This window comes from Podarcis gaigeae (genome assembly GCF_964106915.1).
Source record: "Podarcis gaigeae genome assembly, chromosome: 4".
Lineage (NCBI taxonomy): Eukaryota > Metazoa > Chordata > Lepidosauria > Squamata > Lacertidae > Podarcis > Podarcis gaigeae.
Genome location: NC_139677.1, coordinates 37,006,460 through 37,025,660, shown reverse-complemented (window position 1 = coordinate 37,025,660; position 19,201 = coordinate 37,006,460). Strand labels below are relative to the sequence as shown.

Here is a 19,201-nt window from a genome sequence, read left to right as displayed (position 1 = left end):
TGGGGAGAACTATTTAGAAGACCCTAAGCTCCTTGGGGAGGAGTTGTTCCAGACCAAGCAGGATAAATAACCTCCCCTCTCTTCCCTTAAGTTTCTTTTGGTACAGGAGTAAAGGCAGCTCAATAAGCCACTGTAATATACATATTACTTCCCCGCAGTCACTAAGAATGTCACCTGCCAACTCCCCCAAATTATAAATGTATCCAGGTGAGGGATGTACAGATTACCCGCAGAGACTAAATAATGCATACACAGAGCAAGGGAAAGGCAAACACAAACAGCATCTGTAGTGCTGGGTCAGATGCCTGAAATTGCTTCCTCAAGGTATTTTGGACTGCAACTCCCATCACCCTTAGCCAGCATGACCAATGGTCAGGGATGATGGGACTAGCATTCTTGCAACATCTGGGAAAGGTTTTTATAGTGTGCAAAGTGTGACTGTAGACTATCTTGCAGCACCATTTCCTAAAATCTGCAGAAGATGGAAAAGGCAATTCTCTGGCCAAATTTAAGTAAACTGTTTGATGCAACTGTACAGTTGGGATACTGCTTTGTCCATTATATTTGCTTATGCTGCTCAGCTGGGATAGGGAAGCTCTGGCTCTTGGGCCAGTCTTGGCACACAAGGCTATTTTTCCCCAAAACCACAGCCACCTACCTATCTGGGAGGATGACATCAGCTGCTGAGGGAGCTGGAAGAGTTCAATTTAGCTGCAAATGCCACTTCCTCACAGGCAAGTGGTGTGTGCAGCCAAAGCAGCAGGATTTAACTGCCACTCAACAGTTGATAAGCTGAGTTTAAATCCTGCTCAGACCCCTGCAGAAAGCAGCACTGAAATCTCCACTCATCAGCATCTTGCCGGATGCTGCTTCAAAGCACAACACAGGGCTGTTTGAAAGCCTTTTGCAAACAGCTTCACACTGCTCTTTAAAACCTTAGGTTTGCAGAAGTGCTATTTGTACAAAGGACTTCCAAAGTCCTATTGTCTTTGAATTTGCGACTGTCTTCAAAAGCAACATACAAACTAGACTTGCATGGAGTGCAGACAATACTTACCAAAGGCATCTTCCAAGTTAAAGCCATCATCATCATCTAAACAGGGAAGACAACACAGTTGTAATCTTTCTCCCAGAAATGAAATACTCCAAGTAAAACGGTTTAGATTTTATTATTATTATTATTGATAATAGTAAGTGACACACACACCGGGTTGGGGGGGGTGCTTCACAATGTATGTAGAACCCTATTTAAATTGGGTACTCATGGTCAATGTCAGGGGTTGCCAATGGGTTAAAATGATTGATATTTTATAAAGCAGAAAGGATGGTACTCAATAAAGTAGATTCACTAGGACGAAGATTAAAACTAGCCCAATGAGATATCCCACTGCATGTACCTTGCACTGTCCCCGAATTTGCTCTGAAGGGTTGGGGGAACTTCCAGAACAGATTTAGGGAGTACACAGGGAGGAGGGGGAGAAACGCTTTCTGTTGCGCAATGAGAAACTTTGGAACAGTTATTAGTACTTCATGCTTTTCCCTCTGTAAATGGTCTGGCAAGGCTATGTCCCCATGGCATGACCTGACTCTAGGCCCAGTATCTTGGAAATCACACCTTTGATGGTGACACGTGTTCACATTCATGTACACATGTAGTCAAGGATGCATTATTTGGATGTTTGTCCTGCCCTATACGTAGCCTGAAGTGGGTTTCATTATTAGACCCTATATGCATGAATTATCAGTGTTATGGAAAGTTCACTCGCATATCTGCAAAAAACAAAACAAAACATTGGACTAAGGCAAATTTGGCATCTACTTGTCTTGTACTCAGCAAAGCACACTCCTCCATTGTTTCCTGAGACGGAGGGATGACAACCCATGACACACAATGTCATTTATAACCCAAACCTAGTCATGTACACTGAAAAATAAATGTATAGGAATAGCAAGTCAATGTTCTGATTGCTCTTATACCCACTTTGTGCTGGCTTTTTGTTAGGTGGAATCGGCTTCTGTGTTACATCTGTCGAATCTGCCATATTAAAAACACACAGGGCTTAATATCACTTGAATGACTAGTTACCAGGGGGTAGTTGCTAGGACTGATTAGTGATTCAGCATTTTATGTGTACACACACACACACACAAACTGGACAGAGCTGCCAAGTTAAAGCCATCATCACCTAAACAGGGAAGACAACACGGTTGTAATTTTTCTCCCAGAAATGAAATATTTCAGGTAAAACGATTTAGATTTTTTAAAAATGATAACAGTAAGTGACACACATGGGGCGGGTGTTTTCACAATGCACATAGAACCCTATTTGAATTGGGCACTCATGGGGTTGCCAATGAAATACTATAGGTTAAAATGATTGATATTTTAAAGCAGAAAGGATGGTACTCAATAAAATAGTTTCACTAGCACCAATAATAAAACTAGCCCAATGAGACTTCCCACCAGATGTACCTTGCACTGTCCCTGATTTTGCTCTGAAGCATTGGAGGAACTTTCAGAACAGATTTAGAGAGCACACTGGGGGGAGGCGCTCCAGCACAGCATAGTAGCTTCCTAGCTGCCCACCCACTTTATCTGCCGTATCATATGGCAACAGCAATTGTTCTTGCCTGTTTTTATCTCTCTGTTCAAAGAACTACTTGAGAAGAGTGGTTGGTCCAGGCAGGATGGTGTTCAAGCAGCATTTGCACGTATATCTTTACCCACTGACCCCTTTTCAATTTTGTAACCAATGCTTTCATTTTTCACCCAAATGGAAGTCTGTGTTCTGCTGCAATTTCCCCTCTGTAAATAGTCTGGAAAGGCCATGTCCCGATGGCATGACCTGACTCTAGGCCCAATATCTTGGAAATCACACCTTTGATGGTGACACGTGTTCACATTCATGTACACATGTAGTCAAGGATACATTATTTGGATGTTTGTCCTGCCCTATACCAAGCCTGAAGTGGGCTGCATTATTAGACCCTATATGCATGAATTATCAGTGTTATGGAAAGTTCACTCACACATCGGGCAAAAAACAAAGCAAAACATTGGACTAAGGCAAATTTAGCATCTACTTGTCTTATACTCATCAGAGCGCACTCCTCCATTGTTTCCTGAGATGGATGGATGACAACTCATGACATACAATGCCATTTATAACCCAAACCTAATCACGCACACTGAAAAATAACTGTATAGGAATAGAAAATCAATGTTCTGATTACTTTTATACTCACGTTGTGTTGGCTTTTTGTTAGGTGGAATCGGCTTCTGTGTTACATCTTCAGGATCTGCCATATTAAAAACACACAGGGCTTAGTATAACTTCAATGACCAAAGGGGGCACTTGCTAGGACTGATTCAGCATTACACACACACACACAAACTGGACAGGGCTGCACTTATTTTTGCTGGTAAGATAGTTGCTTGACTGCATTTTTATTCTTACTAGACCTCACCCAGGATGTTTTGCGAAGGGTGGGTAACATATATTCATTATTTTTAAAAATACACAAAGAAGCCAGATATAAGGAGCAAGCCTTTGCTGCTCATTTGCACAACGAGTAAAGTAGAGCTGTGCCAAACCCTAAACTGGTCATCCGAAGGGGGTAGGAGGCAAAGCAAAGTTTGTGCCAAAGCAGGGGGTGGGGAATGGAAGGTAGGAATTCACTTTGGACAGTGCACATGGTCAAGCTTTAAAGACCACACCCTTGTGGGCGTGAACTGAAAGAGCTGCTTAGGTTCCCACAAGGGATTTGTGCTAGCTCAGAATAAATGTTTTCACCTGGGTGGGGTGGGGGGGGGGGGTTGAATACCAAACTATATTTGCAATTCCCATCACTTTCAAAAGTAGTTGGGCAAGAGGCTACTGCTCCCCCAGCCCCTGTGCCAGCATGTCTAAAGCCCCGTAGGCTCACATAACTGAGTAGAGGTGTGCACTGACCATAAGATTTGGTTCAGCCTCAAATTCATCTGAATCCAGTGTACACCCTGGTAATTAGTTTTCTAGCTCTCTTGAATATATAATGCTGTGCTGGTATGTTAATCACAGCTCAATCTCATGGCACTGCAGATTTTTACATTAAAGTAATTTAACATTTCCTCCCCCTCCTACCCCCAATTCTACATTATCCACCTTGTTTAAAATTATTGGGCTCTATAAATCAGGATTATCCCTCTTGATTCATCAAACTGAGATAATGCAGCATGATGCATCTGAAGCGAAGACAGGGTTAAGATCTGATTTAGACTAAAATCTGCATCACAATATCATGGTTACTATAAAACCCATTAAATATTCTTAAGTTTACTTCATTAGGTTGTAGTTAACTTACCGCCAATTGCATCTGCCAAGTCAATATCTTGTCCTGTAAAATTAAAATATTTGCTTATTTATAAATATATTTGTATGCCTCTAGTCAAAGGAAAAAATAAGTCCAGTAGCGGAAGACTCTGGGGTTACAGCATTCATCTCGCTTTACTGGCCAAGGGAGCCGGTGTTTGTCTGCAGACAGCTTCCGAGTCATGTGGCCAGCATGACTAAGCCCCTGGTAAAGGTAAAGGGACCCCTGACCATTAGGTCCAGTCGTGACCAACTCTGGGGTTGCGGCGCTCATCTCGCTTTATTGGCTGAGGGAGCCGGCATACAGCTTCCGGGTCATGTGGCCAGCATGACTAAGCTGCTTCTGGCGAACCAGAGCAGTGCACGGAAACGCCATTTACCTTCCTGGCAGAGTGGTACCTATTTATCTACTTGCACTTTGACGTGCTTTTGAACTGCTAGGTTGGCAGGAGCTGGGACCGAGCAATGGGAGCTCACCCCGTTGCGGGCCCTAGGCTCTGTGATTTAGACCACAGCACTACCCACGTCCCATAGCCGCCATACATACATCCAGTAAAAACAACATAAATATTTAAAATCAGAGATCATCAATAGTTTCTTAATTGCTTGCACAAACTTGGTGACATAGAACTTTTTCCAGCACGTTTAAAGGTTAAAACAAAAGGTGACTGCTAGGTCTCTGTTGGAAAAGCATTTCACAGGCTCAGTTTCCTGTCACTGTTAGATTAACCTCACCCACCCATAGATATGCCCTATGTCACACACAAGGGGTCACCAATGTAGCATCTGTGTATACATATGTGCCCATAGCAGCTTTCGTTGCCCCCCCCCCGTCCCCTTCCACTGAAATTAAGCTTGAAAGAAGCATTTTGTTGTAGCCAGAAGAACTGGCTGCAATGTGTGCTTAGTTGTGGTGTGTGTTGCCCGTGACAGTATCTTCAAGCTGCAAATGAATCAAAGGTTGGCAGGCTCTGCCACATGCAAAAGAACAGTCTAAGGAAAAAAAGGTCACTGCAGGGCGATTATAACAAAACACAAGAGCTTGTCCAGTTAACTTTTCCATTCTTCCATTTCTTAACATGATTGAAGAGGCATTACAAGCTTGCCAAACACATATCTCTCAGCATCTGTCAACAGTACCCTTGTACCCCCAAACTTGTCTATTTCCCTTGGGTAGAACTATGGGTTTTCAGAAGGTTCTCAATAGCAGCCCAATAGATATGCTCCCTCAACATCACCCTGCAAAGCTGGAACAGCAGGTGCTAATGCTTTGTGACCTGAGCGATCACAATTTTCTTTAAGGCAGGATGCCATCAGTCTTCTCGTACCTGCTCAGGGATTGTGTTCTTCCCAAAGCCCTGAACTTGGTGTTTAAAGGATACATGTGTCTACCCTACATGACTTCTGGGCAAGTTGTCTTTCAATCCTGCACCCAAAACTAATCCATGGATAAGTGCATGACCGCATTCATGCTGGACCTGCCCCACCCTACAGCAACTACTACTTCCAGTGTTCAATTCCACCACGCATAAGGAAAATGAAATGGAGTCTAATAATGAGATGATCCAAAAGGAAGCAGTTTCTGTTCTAGCCTTATATGGATATCGCTGGCTGTGACATATTAATGTTTTTTATTGCTGTTATTATGATAGCGATTGTTTTAAACCATTGTTTTAAATGGCTGTAAGCGGGTGTCCAAAAATATTGTGTTCTGAATGGTAGTTAATAAATCCATTAAATATAATAATATAAAGGCCTGCTGATGAAAGCAGCAGGAATCAGTACAGTGGTTGGATGAACACATTATCAATTTTTATTTTCAGCCATAGACAGTCAATTAGGGTGCAGGTATGTGTGAAAAACCATTAGCATGTTGATAAGGTGCCTTGTTTTTGGTGGGTTTTCTCCTCCAACTCAAAACTAATGTTTAAAAACACATACGGTAACTTATTTCCTGTCCGGTTACCAATAGAGATTTATCAGGAAAGAAAGTGCTGGGTGGGATGAAAGTTCTGTTCTGATATTGGCAGATATAGCTTGCTAAACGACTATAAAGTGTGACTAAACAGCTCAACACCATTCAATTAAAAATAACATGGTTCCCAACTTTTCTTAAAAAATTGAAAGAACTTCTAAAAATCAGAAGTATAGTTGTGTTCACAGAAGGATCCCTTACACCCATGGAGAAGAGTCAGGATCCAGCCCAATGAGATCAACACCAATGAAAACATTGTGCCACCTTTTCAATAAACAAAAGCAAACATCCATTTCAAATGACTGGAGGTGGGTAATATTTAACCTCTCCCTCCTGCCCCCTTGCATTTTGATCATTTTTATTGTTGCGATTTTCTCAGAGTTTCATTTGTCATCTGCAATCCATTTAGCAACAGAGGCACACCAAAACCACTGGGTATGGGATTTCAGAACGATGAAGTGGGGGACACCCTCCCTGCTAATGAGTAACAGACTGGAATGCTTTTGTCATATCACCTCTGCAAAACAGCTCAATAGAGAGATCTGGACATTTGGACACCTTTAAAGCAGAGGGACTGGCATACAAGCATGACTCATATGAGAATAACTGACAGCTTGCAACAGCATGAGTCATCTCGTGCTACGCAGAAATCTGTGGGCTACCCGATGAGGCAAAAACCCTGGCAGGATGTTTACACGCGCTGCCAAGCAGCCCTTTATAATTAGCTCTGCAGCAACATACCACGAAGTTGGGAAGAGTCGACGCTGCACTGCAGATTCAAGAAAGTGTACACCACACAGACTGCTTCTATCAGCACACTGCTCCAAGCTAAAAAGCTGCTGCTGTACTAATTTTCTGTCCAAGGAAAAAGTTATCTCAAAGCCCTTTTTAAGATGCAAGGGATCAAAAATGTACTGTCCGAATAGCTTTAAGTTAGGAATTGCCAAGCTTAGGAGACAAAACTTTTTCATAGATTCAAGTACTACAACCGCAACTGCATCTACATACTTTCCTATGAATCTGAAATCCCATGCCTCTGCTACTTCACTTTCCCTGTTTTTAACAAGTTACCATGCTGCCAGCTGCTTTTGGGTCTACACTAGGCTCCTTCCCACTCACCAAATCACTAAACTAATCTGTGTTACTTCATTCTACTGTGTCTTTCAGCAGTACGAATCACTGCCTTTCAGGCCTTTTTTAAAGGAGGAGCCCAGCTGGGGCAAATGCTTAACTTTCCACACATACATACACACAGCAAGTTGCTCTGCAAGACCACCTTCTGGGTTGTGATCATGAAAACATATCCTCTTTTTACCAGAAATCATTCCCCCTTTGGCATGCTGGCAGTTCACTTTACTGCAGAGGGTGAGGGGTGGTGAATGTGGGGTGAAACATTTAATGCCTTGTCCACACTGGCCTGATCCAGATTGGGGCCTCATGTTGTTTTTTTGTGTAGCGACCAGTACTAAAAGCACCTTTTGGGAGGGGGGAGAAGCATGATTAACTTAATGTGTCCCCCTTCCAATGATCAGTTTCTTTTCCCAATAAGGCAGTAACACTAGCCAGTGAAAATTTACCCCAGGTATTTTGGGGTTGTCCTGTTTTGATCAGCATATTAATCAGCATAGTCCATTAACCCCTTTCTCCCTTCCTGCCACATCTCTAGGTAACCATTAGCTCAGCTGATATGATGGCTGGGGACACAGCCATTATCTTAGTTACAGCCCCAGGCAATAGAGGTAAAGAATACTTACTAGCTCAGTTGTAAGACAAACTTTATATTAGATATATGCAGAAGGAATGCTGTACTTTCCAAGTGAATGTAACATCTAAGTATAAATGGCTGCTCTCCATCTCAAAATATAGATGACAATCATTTGTTTAAAGTCAAACAATGGCTGCCATGGTCCCGACTGCCCAATTGCAGAAGAAAGTAGAAGTTCCATGAGTTGCTCAATGGGAAATGAAATGCTGGTCTCTTGAAATGTCTTAAATTCAGCTATTTGATGGAGGGTAAAAAGAAATGTGCAATGTAACACATACCATATGGAATATTTTTATGAACTAGCAGACAATATGAACTAGATGAACCAATGATCTGACTCAGTATAAGACAGCTTCTTGTTGCCAGTGTTAGGAAAGAGATTGCAATTTGCAAAAGTGGCTAAAAGGGTCAGTAAGTACCACTGACAGATAATTAATGTGTTTGCACAACTTAAGAGTCTCTTTGTATGGGGAGTGGTGTTTGGGGGGGGATCACTGCTTTGAACTGTGAACAGCAAGTAGCCTTCCGGGCCTTAGGTTAGCTTTTCCAAAGTTAGAAGTGCCAATGCCACAGTCTGTCAGCCATGAACTTATTTTAAATAGTTTGTACATCTCCCTTCCTCCTAAGAATGTTTAACTGCCTTGGCTAGACATAAGCAGTAAGGGAGCAGCCCAGATCACCCAGAGAAGTGTACTCCAAAAGAGGAAAGGGCACCACCAAAAAGGCCTTCCATGGAAAATCAATTCTCAGGCAGGGTTCTATGGAGAAGGGCACCACCTAGTCTTGAAAAGCCATGTAAGGCTTTTTATATGTCAGAACCAACACTTTGAATTGCACACAGACAGATACAGGCAGCTGATGCAGTTGACACAAACAGAGGAGGTATACTGAGTCCTATATAAACTAACTTCTAACATAACATAGTGTAAAATGTAAGAGCCCCACTGGAACATAACCAAGGTCCACCTTATCTAACATTCTGTTCGCACAGTGGCAAATCAGAAGCATGGCACCATGAGCACTGAACACTAAACCATTACTAAATGCATTGTTGTGACTGGGTTAAGAGCACAGTACTTCTTTTGGAATACAGTTAGCTGTTCAAGAATCCTATCCTTAAGACTTTTCTGATACTTTAATGCAAGGCTAAACTTTCATAAATTAACACTTGCACCTCCCACAAAAAAATGAAGGCCATGAGGCATGCCAGACTGATTTGACTTATTCATCTGTAGGAATACTACCCAAAATTGATTGCAACCAAGACCTTGACAACAAGATTTGGGATTTCCCTTGTCTCACTGAGACTCATGATGCAATACATACTTTCGTATGGAAGGGGAATAACGCTGTCTCAAATGACTACCTTCAGCCTATAGTTTCTTTCCAATTTCCCCAGTCTATATTTATACTCCAGTAATTTAGTAATATTGATGCGAGTGCAATTTTTCTGCAGAAAATTGTCCATTGCAAAAGTTTTATTTATTTACTAAATTTATATACCACCCTATACCCGAAGGTCTCAGGGTGGTTCACAGAACAAAATCAGAATATAAAACCACAAAATATATAATCAAAATAAAAACAACAACCTAATAACCCACCTTCCAAAAAAACCTCCACATTTTAAAAGGGCATAGGATGTCAGTCAAATCAACCAAAGGCCTGGTTAAAAAGGAACGTTCTTGCCTGGTGCCTAAAAGTGTATAATGAAGGTGCCAGGCGAACTTCCCTCGGGAGTGCATTCCACAGATGGGGGAGCCACTGCAGAGAAGGCCCATTCTCATGTTGCCACCCTACAGATCTCTCGAGTTAATTGGTAACAAAGAATGGATGCCAATTGTAGATGCATTATTAGGCAAACTTGGTCATTTCAAAGGAGCTCTTTTGGGCTTTGTATACCAAATAAGGGCAAAGCAGGCATGCTAACTAGATCAGTATTACGGCACCAGCAATTTTTCCACTACAAATTATTCATATTTGCACTGATTATTTTCAAGAAAACCTACACCACCATGTTGTAGTTAACAGGAATGTATCCAACAGTTTCGCTTCTGTTAATGGAAGAAGCTTCCAGCCATGGAAGGAGAACAAAGGCCCAGCTATTCCACAAGTCAACAGAATATCTTCAAATCAAATCTGTAACTGTATCACTACATCAGTGATACAAGAAAACCTACACCACCATGTTGTAGTTAACAGGAATGTATCCAACAGTTTCACTTCTGTTAATGGAAGAAGCTTCCAGCCATGGAAGGAGAACAGAGGCCCAGCTATTCCACAAGTCAACAGAATATCTTCAAATCAAATCTGTAACTGTATCACTACAACCAGTTAAGAATGCAATAGGTTCCCAATTCTATCTTGCTGGGTGTTTTTTTAATCTTTACAATGTTTATTGCATTGTGTGAGTGCCCCCTGTCTTCCATGATGTCATGGAAGCCAAGGTTTCCCAAGTACTGACAAGATCCAGACCTTCTTAGCTTCTCCAAGGAAGCTGCATCATGTGCCCTCCTCAGACAAATGCACAGAAAGATGCAGCACCTAAGATTATGTCCAGGCTTTTAACATGGCAGTCTTACCCACACTGGAGTGTGATACAGTTTCATTGTGGGTAACACCAATGTATAACTGCAGACAGCACTTAATGCGAAGCTTGTGCTCATTGTTGACTGTAAAGCTAGGTGTTGAATGCCTCTCCCTTTATTTTCTTTCACCTGCCATCATCATCCATTGCTTCCTTCCCCCCTGGAAATGGGCTATATTCCTTGCACAAGTGGGGGAAAGGAATAAGAGAGAGCAGATGGACCATTTGCAATCCACAGGATAAACATACCCAGTAAACACAAAGCTGCTGGCAAAAGTTCAAGATTTATTCAATAAGGGTTGAGGAAAACAAACATCTGGAATGAATTGCCTAACAGCTTGTCTTCCAACAAAGATGCTGTTCCTCCTTTTTGTTCTTTTGACAGCAGTTTTGTAGGGGAAAGACCCTATACTTAAAGCAGCTAATGCACTGCTGTTGCCTTGTGAGCTTAAATACCTGCATTTATGCTTTCATTTACCTGTACTATGGACAGGCGGCTGGATTAATTTAATTGCTGTATTTTTAGGATTTTTCGTAAAGGGACCCCTGACTGTTAGGTCCAGTCGTGAATGACTCTGGGGTTGTGGCGCTCATCTTGCTTTACTGGCCAAGGGAGCTGGCGTACAGGTTTGGGGTCATGTGGCCAGCATGACTAAGCCGCTTCTGGTGAACCAGAGCAGCGCACGGAAACGCCATTTACCTTCCCACCAGAGTGGTACCTATTTATCTACTTATACTTTGATGTGCTTTCGAACTGCTAGGTGGGCAGGATGCCAGTTCAGTACTAACATATTTATACCCTGCTCCTCTTCTTTTATCCCCAGAACAATAAACATAAAATACCATAATGATAATATTTCTGCTAAGCTGTCCTGTTTTAAACATCCTTGCACCAATAAGATTCCCACTTGCTAACATAACTGGAACCTGGTGGGCAATAGCTAAATGGTAAGGCAATCTCTGCTAGGACAAGCAGCTCACACAGTAATTCTGTGACATGGGGCCACAACTCAGTGGGAGAACAAACTCGGCAGGCAGAAGGTTTCAAGTTCAATCCTTGGAGCTTCCAGGCATGGTTGGAAATGTCCCCATTCTGAAACCTTGGGTGAGCCATTGTGGGTCAGTGTAGGCCAGGGATTGGGGAACCTCATGCGTGGGGACTAAATGCAACTCCCCAAGCCTCTCTCCAGCTCTCAGGACTTTCCCCAGGCCAGCCCCCAGCAGCCATGCTTGTTGTCCATTACAAGTGCTTTGCCTGGCTGAAATAAGTCCTTGAACCAATGCCTCTTGCTGGACTGAATGGAGAAGTGTGTGCAAAACCCAGGCATTTTGTGGCTGGAATACACCCTACTGTACGAAGACAAGAGTCATTTCCACTGCTCTGCCATTTTGCCTCTGCTCCTGGCCACTGCTGGCATGCAGCCCCCAGGAGGCTGCCATGAGGGTATGAAGTCCTTGGGCTGAGAAAATTCCCCATAGGCAATAGATAGATGGACTAGAGCTCTGACACAGTAGAAGGCATGTTCCTAACTGCTCCTATTAATCGTTGCATTTGGTCTCCTATTAATCATTGCTTGGTCTCACTCCTAATTGGGGATTTTGCCTACAGAAGCAATAGGCAATCATCTATGACAACTTTCACAACAGCTGCTCTCTATTCCCCCATGTTTCACTTGTCATACTGTAGCCTCATGAATAACACAAAAAGTCTCTCTAAGTATCCAGAGGAAGTGCTGCATCTTGTCTGTGCTTATGCAGCATGCACATGCACTGGCAGGTTACCAGCTGACAAATATTATTTTATACTTGCCCATTGTTGCAAGGAGAAGTGAGAAAACATTTAACTGCAAAACAATATGTGTACAAATTACTTCCCTGCCAACCTACATACTACTGTAGGACTCTGTTGTTTGATAGTTGGTAAGGAAATGATTAATATGCCTAACATAGAATCATAGAACTGTAGAGTTGGAAGGGACCCTGAGGATCATCTAGTCCAACCCCCTGCAATGCAGGAATATGCAGCTGGTCCATACAGGGATCGAACCTGCAACCTTGGTGTTATCAGCACCATGGTCTAACCAACTGAGCTATCCAGGCATAAGTGAACAGTCATAACAATTCCAGTGAGGTGGCTTGCTCAGAGTGGTACATGTCACACAGAAGTTGGATCCAAGTACAGTACTTACATGTGTGCAAGTCAGTTCTAAAATTGTTTATTGGAAAACTATAATGCTCACTTTAGGAGCAGGAAGATGAATGGTTTGGGCCGAGAAAGACTGTAAAGTTCAAGGCAGCCATCCCAAGCATATTACCCAGATACAGGTATCATTGAAATCTAGATTTATGTCCAAATAAACTTGTTTAGGTGGTGGATAATAAACTATGGTATTAAACTTTTTTTAAGGTCTCTAATAGAGTAAGGATTCCCTATGTTCTCCTAACAAAAAGTAAATGCATTTTTAAAACTTGGTCCTGTCACAGAGAACTCTGCTGTAGTCAAAAAGTTGTGTAACTAGCTGCACTGCCTAAAATGGGAATTTATCTGGGCCAGAATTCCAAAATGGAAAGGCATTCAAGGAAAGCTATTTCCCTGTCTGGTTAAACTTAATGCAATTAGAGCAAAACAACTGCACTGCTCAACTTGTTATACGTTCAACTTCAACATCGCTCAGCTGCAATGTTCAAGGAGTGCTTTTGGTCAAGTCAGTAGAATATTTTAGACTAACCTAACTCAGTGGGTTGTTCTAAGGCTAAGAGACAAACTGAACATGATGCAAAGAGGAGGAGGCGTGTGATAGAACATTTTAACCCTTTGCTCTCTGATGCTTTTTCACCTCCACACACACAGTGTGGTGCAGCAACCCCCTCCGGCGCCTGGGGCAGACCACAGTTGCTGAGTTTGTTTAGGGCAGTCACTGATTTCAGGGATGGGAAGTGGTTCCACCTCCCCTTGCAGCACCCGAAATGCCCAGGAACCGCTGTGCTACCTGCAAGCTCCCCTGAGGCACAGAATCCCACCCCTACCCCCAGGTACAGCAGGTCCCATGCCACGCTCCTGTGCTGCCCTATAGACTCCCGTGACATCCTTTGTTGTTTAGTCATGTCCGACTCTTCATGACCCCATGGACCAGAGCATGCCAGGCACTCCTGTCTTCCACTGCTGTGACACTCTACAGCCCCCCTACTCCCGGTGCAGACCACTAACTATGTTATTGTCCACACATAGCTGCTTGTAGTTTGGGGGGGGCAGAATAAATGAAGCTAAACACAGCTCTAGGACAATTTGCAGATGTGCAAAAGCAGTAGAATGGAAAGGGTTAAAATGTCCCCCCCCTCCCACAGGGCATTGCAGCTTGAGAGACTACTTTAGATAAAAAGAAAGAAAAATATCATGTGCAGCCTGAGCAATAACCAATGCTCTGATCTCCAAGGAAGAAAGTCCTGTTACAAATGGTTTTTTAAAAATAATGATGATGATGACAATGATGATAGAATAATATGCTGTAGAGAAGACAATTTTGTTCTTCCAGTACATCAGGGCTGCTTCAGACAAAGATTACCACTTAAGTGTGAATATATTGTCATACTTAAAACAGCACTCTTAGATCTACTCCACCACATACAAGACCAAAACAGCTGTATGCATCCTTCACCTATGGGTGTGCACATGTTTTTTCCAAAAACTGTGATGATTCCGGGGGGCAGGGTGTCCCCAGATGTCACAGGAGGATGGAATTCTAGCATCATGTGCACCCCTCCCAATTATTGAATCACATAAAGGGCAATTCCCATCCTCATAATAAATATCTTCCAAAGAAGTCAGCTCAAATAATGTGACTAGCAGTCACAGTTAGTCCTTAATTCAGGCTTCCTCAACCTCAGCCCTCCAGATGTTTTTGGCCTACAACTCCCATGATCCCTAGCTAGCACGATCAGTGGTCAGGGATGATGGGAATTGTAGTCTCAAAACATCTGGAGGGCCGAGGTTGAGGAAGCCTGCCTTAACTGGACCAGTTGTATGTTAATAGTCTGCTAATAATACTGCATTTTCTATACTCGTGGAATGGTTATTCCAAAGCCATGGAAAATCCAGTATCCCTGTCACTATTCAACAACATAGCTAAGCCAAAAGCAGACATAGGTTGCAATCCTAAATGCACCTATTATGGAGAAAGGCCCCCTAAACTCAGTGAGACTTCCCCCTAAGTAAACCTATATAGGGCTGCACTCTATATTGCCTTTCCCCCCGTGAAAATATACAAGTCCAAAGAATATTAGGTTGCAGTTAAGCCTACCCCATAAAAGTATAATAGATTTCAAGGCTACCTTCCTATTTGTTTAGGATGTTAATTCAGTGGCAAATAAATAAACGAGAGTCTGGCACAACCAGCCAACAGGAAGAATGAATTTCCACAAATATCCTCCAGTTCACACTTTACCCTAAGTTCCCACCCAGCCACCTTACTCAGCACCGTTCGCTCTGCATCGGAATAGGCACTACCAAGTTTATAGTACCAGGTCCTTAAACAACTGGGGAAAGGCTCCATACAAAGACCTGTGGGCGTGTCTAACAGGGAAGTGAAGCCAGAAAACACATACTTATCTAAGATCTTAACAGTGACATCTCTTTTGAATGTAGACATGATGCAGGCGGAATTCCCTCTCCTTTCAGAGCAAGCTTAAGGGGTGAAGTGGAAGAATAATTCCACAATATTAGGACAACACCTGGGTACCACAGGAGCCAACTCCTAGGGGCCAAGGTGTAGTCAGGATTTTTGTTGGGGGGGAGAGACCTTTGTTGGGGGGAGCAGGCCTATTGTGTGGCAGGGAGAACCTCAGTTAGCTATATATTTTTATTTCTATTGATTTTGGGGGGCAGCTGCCCCTCCCTGACCCCCTTGGCTATGTCCATGGGCTGCCCCCATACTTGAGGGGGCCAGGGCCCCCAAGTTGATGCGCACTGCCATTCAAATGGTGTGGGTGTGCCCCACCATGTGATTGATTGGGCGGGGCAGGGTTTACCTCCCCTCCCCCCAATATTTTATTCAACCTGGCATCCCTGTGGGTGTGATCCTGTCCATGTGGCCTAAAGATAAACCATCAGCATATTCTTCTTGGAAGTGTGTCCCAGACTCTAATGTTTAATTGGGTTTTTTTTACTATTATTGCCCACTATGTTTTCAGTTGTTCTTATTTTATCTGCCTTGTGTCCCTATCAGGGGAAAAGGCAGGGTGTCCCTAAATACATAACAAAAACAACTTGCTTACAGCCCAATTTGGGTCAAACGCCTGTCACCCCGTTGCGATTCCCACTCCCCCCCCCCCAAAAAAAAATCCTTCTAGGATCCATTTGAACAGTGATTTTTTTTCTGGAAAAAAAATGTTTAGGGGTAGTCTCATTTGGACTCCAGAAAACCACCATTTTATAGTTCAAATCGGGAAAAATAAATGCGGTAAATGGACAAAAGGACAAAAAAGCCACAAAAAATTTAGGGGTATGCGTACCCCCAGAAAAAAAGCCCTGCATCTGAGCCGGGGACTCTTTTGGTAAGACGAGCCTTCGAAGAAGAGGATGTCTTCGAGGATGTGCAGAGGGGCTTCCCTTCGCCCGCTCCTCGAGGCTGGCAGCACAAAGGCGGCGGGGAGCGGCGCTGCGGCGGGCAGGTGGTGGGCGTCCCTTCGGCGCCTCCCGTCGGGGCGCGGCTGCTGCTCCCCTTTTCCTGCCGCTCTCCCGGAGCCTTTGTTCGGGCTGGGGGAGAGAGGGACGGGCAGCGCCCCGCGTCGAAGGCTAGAGGCGCGCGAGGGGGAAAGGGCCGAGCAGCGCTCCTTACCTCGGCCGCGTCCCGCCAGCAGCACCAGCGCGGCGAAAGGCACCAGGAGGGCGAGTCTCGTCATGGTCCCGCCGCCGTCGACAGCTGCTGCTGCCGCCCGCCGAGACTTGAGACGAACTTCGCGGCGCTCCCAATCCCTGCTCGGATCCTTTCCTTGTTTCTCCCCCACTCCCCTCAGAGGATGGAGTGAGCGACCCTGTTTCCCGCGAGCTCCCTTCCTCGCCCTCTCCGCTTCAGCTGCAAAACAAGCGGCCCGCAACTTGCAGCCCCGCAGCCAAAAAGGGGACTCGGAGCGGCGCTCGCTCGGAGACCCGCCCCCGAGGAGAAGGGCGGCCAATGCGGAGTGGGCGCCCAGCGCCGGCAGCCAATGGAAGGAGAGGCGAGGGAGAGCAACGCCCACCCCGGTGGCCAGGAGAAGACACCAGCGTTGAGTCATGCCCCGAAGTAATAGGAAACCCGCGGGCAGCCGCCGGCTCGGGTGTGGCGCAGCTGGGCTTTCTTCCATCTGCGAAGGGAGCCGTGTGTGGAATCGCAGGCCTGCTGCTCAGATCACAGCGGAAGGGGCCCGGATTTGGCTAGAGATTTGGCTAAACGGAGAGTTTGGCAGGGCTGAGGTGGGCAGGCCAAAAGGGTCATCTTGTGTCCGCATGTGGCGGCAGGGATGGCTTGGAGATCCCGCCGAGGCTGGGGTTCAAATCCGCCCTTATCTCCAGAGTTCACACGCGCAGCCTGAAATGTTGGCCTGATGATAAACTTGGGAGGAGAGAACCACGTGCGCGATCTTCAGCTGGTTGTCGGAAATGCAAGATATCAATGCAATACATATGATAAGCCATTGCGCTCTGGATGTTGTGAGGGCAGGCCAGCCTTATATATGTTGTAGCCGACAGACCCATCGAAACGAATGGACATGGCTAACTTAGGGTCAATTATTTCAGTGGGTCTACACTGACCCACTCCTTTTAGTTGGACACAACCCTTTGAGACAACCTAGTACAGTGGTACCTCGGGTTACATACGCTTCAGGTTACAGACTCCGCTAACCCAGAAATATTATCTCGGTTAAGAACTTTGCTTCAGGATGAGAACAGAAATCGTGCTCTGGTGGTGTGGTGGCAGCAGGAGGCCCCATTAGCTAAAGTGGTGCTTCAGGTTAAGAACAGTTTCAGGTTACGAACGGACCTCAGAAACGAATTAAGTACTTAACCCGAGGTACCACTGTAGTGTTAGATCTGTGAGGGAAGCTTCACACAAGCCAGACATCTCATCAAGTGAGGATGCTTGAACCTCTTCTGGCAGGTTACGTCTGGCTAATATAATAACACAGACTGCACATGCTTAGATCAGAGGTGCTGTCTTAGTAAAAATAGGTATGGGGAATTTGTCCTTCAGATGCGGCTAGACTACAACCCCATCATCTCTGAGTACTGGCCATTCTGACTGGGGATGATGAAAGTTAGGAGTTTGGCAATACCCGGAGGGCCAAAGGTTCCCTAGCTCTGGAACAAGGGGGGGGGGGAGCTGGTCAAATTCAGTGTTAATTTATGGAGTGGTTGCTAGTGAGCATAGCAAAGTATTGTTGCCTGGTGGGCATCATGTCTTTGAATAGCACTAAGCTATTTATTTTATTTCATAAAATTTATACATCACTTAATTGTAAAAAATAAAATAAAGCCTCAGAGCGGTGGCTATGGCCTCTCCTCTGCACAGACAAGGTGCAGAGATATTTTATACAAATATTAAGTTCCCTCATAAATTGAACTTCAAAAATGATTATTTAGTGGTTGCTCAGGGTTTGATTTCTCCAGCTCCAGGAGAACATTGGTGTGGGTGGGTGGTGTTTTTGTTTGCACTTAACAATTAAAATAATTCCAGAGTTATTTGTCACCAGCTAAGTTTACTGGACTGTTACACTCTGACCCAACCTTTCTCCCCTGTTGGAAAGCATTATACAGAGTTTGTGCCAGCATTATTCAAGGATCTCCCTTTCCGTACTATGGATTTAAAATATTGTTATGTTTGGCAGAAGGCAGGCCCATGTGTTTTATTCCCATATTATTTAATGGGTTTATTTGCCAAAATTTGTATCCCACCCTTCCTCCCGAAGGACCGCAGGGCAGCAAACACACCCACAATTAAAAATGAAAAAATTCTCTAAAACAGTTAAAACATTCTGAAAAACAACAACAACAGTTACAGTTAATATGATCTTTACATACATGTCTGCCTTTCCGAAGGAGAAACAGACTCTTATACCAGCTTGTTTGGGAGACCTAGGGAGGATAAGACTATCAGTGGCAACTAGCCATGATGGAAATGCTTTGCCTCCATAGCTGGAGACAGTAATGCTTCTGAATACTAGTTGGTGGAAACCACTAAAGGGGAAGCGTTTGCTTATGCTTGAATTCTGCTTGCAGTTTTCCCACAGGAGAAAAGGAGGCTGAACTAGAGGGACCATTGCCCTGATCCATCAGGCTCTACATATGTTCTTATTGGGAGGAAAATAGAATGGGAGTTAAGTTTGTATCAGAAATGGCGAACCGTGTAGTCATACACAGTGTTTAAACAGTGTGTTCCCAAAACTTGGCACAATGGAATTTAAGCCAAGGAAGGAACAACTCAGCATTAACTACTGAGCTGCAATGAATCACTTGGAATGACTAAATGTCACATTGTTGTCATTTGTTT

The 19,201-nt window shown here is 44.1% G+C and overlaps 1 protein-coding gene across 2 annotated transcripts in view; it reads right to left on the bottom strand.

Moving 5' to 3' along the window:
• Positions 1-16,964, bottom strand: part of CD99 (CD99 molecule (Xg blood group)) — a 33,759-nt gene extending 16,795 nt beyond the window's left edge. For both annotated transcript variants that reach the window (XM_083734529.1, XM_083734530.1), the window contains exons 1-4: positions 16,514-16,964; positions 4,345-4,377; positions 3,247-3,300; positions 1,058-1,093 (exon numbers count right to left, since the gene is read on the bottom strand). In XM_083734529.1, the coding sequence (XP_083590655.1) occupies positions 1,058-1,093; positions 3,247-3,300; positions 4,345-4,377; positions 16,514-16,949 (559 nt within the window). In that variant the 5' untranslated portion in view covers positions 16,950-16,964. The remainder of the gene's footprint in view (positions 1-1,057; positions 1,094-3,246; positions 3,301-4,344; positions 4,378-16,513) is intronic.
• Positions 16,965-19,201: the final 2,237 nt, after the last annotated feature.